This window comes from Cornus florida, unplaced genomic scaffold (assembly GCF_030987335.1).
Source record: "Cornus florida cultivar Cherokee Brave unplaced genomic scaffold, ASM3098733v1 CherokeeBrave_3.0.0_Hap2_Chr11, whole genome shotgun sequence".
NCBI classification, from domain to species: domain Eukaryota; kingdom Viridiplantae; phylum Streptophyta; class Magnoliopsida; order Cornales; family Cornaceae; genus Cornus; species Cornus florida.
Genome location: NW_026775581.1, coordinates 30,614,333 through 30,619,609, shown reverse-complemented (window position 1 = coordinate 30,619,609; position 5,277 = coordinate 30,614,333). Strand labels below are relative to the sequence as shown.

The following is a 5,277-nucleotide window of genomic DNA, read 5'->3' as shown; positions in this document are numbered from 1 at the left end:
CTACTACTCTAGAACCTACATTCACTGTAGTTATCTGTCTACCAACTCTTTTATCTTCTCTTCTCACTTCCAAACTAGAGAGAGAGAGAGACACTAGGAAGAAGAAAATGACCCTCCAGTCACCCACTGGGCTTCAGGCCACCAAGTCCATGCCATCACCAGTAGCTTCTCCTCTGTCAGTCTCAGGAAACGTTGGCCTCCGTCCAACGTCCGATCGTTTCGCTCTTAAATCATCCTTCTTTTCCCCATCTCTTCACCTGTTGCTTCCTCCCCATCAGCAGCAGAAGCCTCTTGCTTCTGCTGCACCCAAATTCTCCATGCGCCTTGCTTCCAAGCAGTCTTACATCTGTCGCGATTGCGGGTACTATTTACAATTTTTCTAATTATCTCTCTGTTTTGTGAATTTTCTAATTTAATGCTAGCTCTTTTATGATGCAGGTTTATTTACAGCGACAGGACTCCCTTTGAGAAATTGCCTGACAACTACTTCTGTCCTGGTATATCTTATTCATATACATTCATTACTCAATTAATTTGACTTGTTTCCGATTTTCTTCAGTGTGTATATAATTGTGTGTATGTATTTTGTATATATATATATGTGTGTGTGTTTATATGGGTAATTGCATACATATTCATGTACAATTTTGCTTCTCCTGTAGCTCATACAACACCCAATTGTTCATTTCCATAAATTTGATTTGTTTCCCATTTACTCTTGTTGCAGTATATCTGTTCCAGTCGATTAGGAGAATTAGAGATACGTTTTACGAAAATGTTGTGACTTTTGGCCTTGCATCCCAATAATTTCCTAACTTGTATCCAACGTTCTCACCGGCTGGAACAGATACACTGTAGGGGTAGGAGAGGATTTTGACTCCAGTATGTATATCATTGTGTGTACACACACACACATATATATATGTGTGTGTGTGTGTTTGTATGAGTGTGTGTATATATATATATGTTGGTAATTGGACATGTATAATTCTGCCTCTCCCTGTGGTTCAAACGTTTTACATATTCTTTGTAGTTTGTAGTGCTCCTAAACGAAGATTTAGGGCATACCAGCCTACTGTGACAAAAAATGTTAACGACACAGCTGTGAGAAAGGCACGAAAAGAACAGATAAAGAGAGATGAGGCAATTGGGTGAGCAGTTCTTTCAAATATATATATTTATATATATGTGTGTGTATATATATTATTTAACTATATCGATCCCTAATGTGAATTGTACTTGTGCAGGCGAGCATTGCCAATTGCAGCTGCTGTAGGAGTTGTAGCACTTGCTGGACTATACTTCTACCTCAACAACATCTACTAGGTTGAATGATATGATAGGAACTATCATATACTTACTATTCTTGTGATTCCATTTCATTCGTGTAACCTCTCTATTCAAATCAAATATATGTTTTGTATCCTCTCCGCATAGAGTTAAAATCTCAATTTTACCCCTTTATTTCTGAGTTAAAACAGAAAGTTCCCAATTCATGGAAAAGGAAAAAAAGGACTATTAAGGTTCAGGGTAAATTACACAGACACTCCTTGAGGCTCTTTCACTCATATTTCAAAGAGTGATTATGGATTTCACTTACACCCCAAATTTCAATTTTTAGTGATGTCAGAGTACTCTTAGGTGTAAAATGTCTAGTACCCTTTTGATTTGGTATTGACTTTGTTTCATATATAAAATAACTTAACTACCCAACAAACCCTTTGAAATGACCAAAATGTCCTATAATTTAATCACCAAATCACAAATTGAATCTGGTAGGCACAAAGAAATGCACGGCGGTAAGCAAAGCCTGTGATAAGTCGACAATAATTGGTGGTCAACGATTCAACGAGGCTGATAGCAAGCTAGGTTGTGCTCGGAGAACTTCTGTCGGATTTCTAGGAAATAAATTAGGAAATTCAATTTTTGAAAATAAAATATAAAACTACTATTTTAGATTTAAGAGTTTCTGTTTCTTGTTTTCTAGCCTAGAGTTTTGTTGATTTGATTTGCTGATTTTGTGGGCTTCCTGATTTGGTGGCTTTCCTCTACTATTTATCTTGTAATCGTCTCTCTTGAAAGATAAGAAGACTGAATATTTTTCTTCTTAAAAAAACCTTCATGGTCTTGTGCTTTTTTTCTATTCTCTGATGATGTTGTATAAGTCGGCGATGACTAGCGCCCAAGGAAATCCTACCGCCTCTTCCGGTACTTCCAAAACCATTCCGCCCAATCCAACTATTTCTCCCACAAATATTCTGCCCAATCCCACACCTGTATTTGCTGATTACTATTCTCAGAATTTAGTCCTTTATCTCACGGTTACAAAACTCAATGGGCACAATTATCTCGAGTGGGCTCGGTCGTAAAATTGGCGATCGATGGCAGAGGCAAAATTAGGCATTTGACTGGCGAAATATCGAAACCTACTGCTGGTGACCCTAATCTGAAAAAATGGCAGTCTGAAAATTATCTTGTTATTGCTTTGCTCATCAATTCCATGGAACCTACCATTGGAAAACCTCACCTATTTCTTTCCACTACTTAAGATGTCTGGGAGGCCGTTCGAGATCTTTATTCGGACTTGGAGAATTCTTCTCAAATATTTGAGTTGAAAACTCGACTCTGGAAATCCAAACAGAATGATCGCGATGTTACTATTTATTATAACGAATTGGTAACTTTATGGCAGGAACTTGATCAGTGTTATGATGATGTTTGGGAGAACGCTCGCCACAAGAAAAGAGAGGAAAATGACAGGGTTTACATGTTTTTAGCCGGCCTTAATCGGAGTTTGGACGAGGTCCGAGGCCGCATTCTCGACAGAAAACCAGTGCCCTTTATTTGGGAAGTTTTTTCTGAAGTTAGACGTGAGGAGTCAAGGAGAAAAATCATGATGCGCAACACCAAACATGGTTTCAATCTAGAACCTGAAAGCTCTGCTCTTGTGTTAAGAGGTGTTGATTCTGACGACGACGGGCGAAAGAAATCGTGGTGCAAGCATTGCAAAAAACCATGGCATATGAAGGAGACGTGTTGGAAGCTTCATGGTAAACCAGTAAATTGGAAGCCAACATCCAAACGTGACGATCGCGCCTACCAAGCCACTACTGAAGAGACTCAGGAGCCTTCTACCAACTCGGATGCAGTCTCTTTCACCAAGGAGCAATTAGAGCACCTGTATAAATTGTTTTCTCCAAAACTGTCCTTAACTTCGTCTTATTCTTTGGTACAGAAGGGTAACTTTCTTGCTACTGCATTTTTTGGTGTTATTCCTAACCCTGTTCATTCTTGGATAATTGATTCTGGCGCAACTGATCATATGACCAGTTGTTCCAAATTATTCTCATCCTATAGTTCGTGTGCAGGCAATAAAAAAGTCAAAATTGTAGATGGTTCACTCTCAGTAATTGCCGGGATATGAACTATCAAACTCACTCCTTTGTTAACCCTCTATGATGTGTTCCACGTTCCCAATTTGTCTTGCAATTTGTTGTCCATCAGTAAAATTACCTCTGATCATCAGTGTCAAGCTAATTTCTACTGTTCTTATTGCGAGTTTCAGGAATTGGACATGGGGAGGATGATTGGCAGTGCTAAGGAAAAAGATAAACTCTATTATTTTGACGATGGACCTGACTCGAGTAGACGATGTCAAAGTACTTCCTTAAATTTTGTTTCTGTTTCCAAAGATAATGATATTATGTTATGGTATTATATGTTAGGCCATCCTAGTTTTCAATATTTAAAATACTTGTTTCCCAATTTATTTTGGAATAAAAGTCCATCCTTCTTTCAATGTGATGTTTGTCAGTTTGCTAAACATCATCGTGCATCTTTTTCCCCCCAACCCTACAAACCAACTACGCTATTTACTGTGATTCATAGTGATATCTGGGGCCCACGTAGAACATCTACGCATTTTGGAAAAAAATGGTTTGTGACCTTTATTGATGATAACACGAGATTAAGTTGGGTTTATTTGATAAAGGAAAATTTTGAATTGGGAATAATTTAAAAATTTTTTTACACCATGGTACAAACACAATTTCAAAAAAATATTCAAATATTGCGGAGTGATAATGGTCGAGAATATTTCAAACACATTTTGGGCCAATTTTTTTTTCTTGAAAAAGGAATTGTTCATCAAAGTTCTTGTGTCGACACTCCATAACAAAATGGTTTGGCTGAAAGAAAAAACAAACGCTTATTGAAAGTAGCTCGGTCATTGCTTTTTACCAATCAGGTACCTAAATATCTTTGGGGTGAAGCCCTTCTTACTGCTAAAATTAAACGCCTAATAAGGTTTTAAGCTTTAAAACAACTTTGATGTTTTTCATAAGTTTTATCTAAGAAATCGGCTTTCTTCTTCTTTACCACTAAAGATATTTGGTTGTACCGCATTTGTTCATATTTATAGTCATAATCGAGGAAAACTTGAACCCGGAGCCACAAAATGTGTGTTTGTTGGTTATGCTCCCACTCAAAAGGGGTATAAATGTTTTGAACCCATTTTTAAAAAAATGTTTGTTACCATGGATGTTACTTTTTTTGAATTACATCCCTATTTCACGCTTCATCTTCAAGGGGGGAACCAAAACAAAGATTTAGCTGTTTTTCATGATTTTTTCCAAACGGAAATTGAAGACTCAAAAAATGATCCTTCTCCAATTTTGATTATTCAACCTGAAAACCAAAGCTTTATTATACCAAGAGAAAGTGAGTCGAGTTTTTTAGATACTGAAAAGGCAGGTCTTCATACAGTGCCATGATGTTCATGATCCTATAACGACTAACAAAGGAGAAATAGGAAAAAGAAACCCAGCGTTGGTACCATTTGACATTGTCTACTCGGGACAGAGGACAACTCGAGAGAAAGGGTTTTCTAATCCTTTACACTGCTTAGAATCCATAAACCCTCCAGCTAATGTCCTCACCGAGCCCATTTCATCTTCGAGTTCTGAGTCCTTTAGTTCTGAACCCGAGTCTAATTCCAATCATGAGTTCGATGATTCTGAACTTCCCATTGCTGTACGGAAGGGTGTGAGGTCTTGCACCCAGCATCTATTGTCCAATTATATGTCATATAAACATCTCTTACCTGTTTTTCGTGCTTTTACCTCACAATTGTCTTGTATGGAGATTCATAATACTGTGCAGGATGCTCTGAAAGTTCATGAGTGGAAGGAGGCTGTCTTCGAGGAGATGAGAGCTCTTGAAAAAAATGGCACGTGGGAGTTAGTTAATCTACCAAGAGGAAAGTCAATTGTAGGGTGC

At 37.8% G+C, this 5,277-nt stretch overlaps 1 protein-coding gene across 1 annotated transcript; it reads left to right on the top strand.

The window, feature by feature from the left end:
* LOC132284136 (uncharacterized) lies at window positions 1–3,728 on the top strand. The gene is made up of 5 exons (XM_059786207.1): window positions 1–361; window positions 439–497; window positions 1,034–1,151; window positions 1,248–1,326; window positions 3,566–3,728. The coding sequence occupies exons 1-4, from the start codon at window positions 108–110 to the stop codon at window positions 1,324–1,326; spliced, it is 510 nt and encodes a 169-aa protein (XP_059642190.1). The 5' UTR covers window positions 1–107; the 3' UTR covers window positions 3,566–3,728.
* Window positions 3,729–5,277: the final 1,549 nt, after the last annotated feature.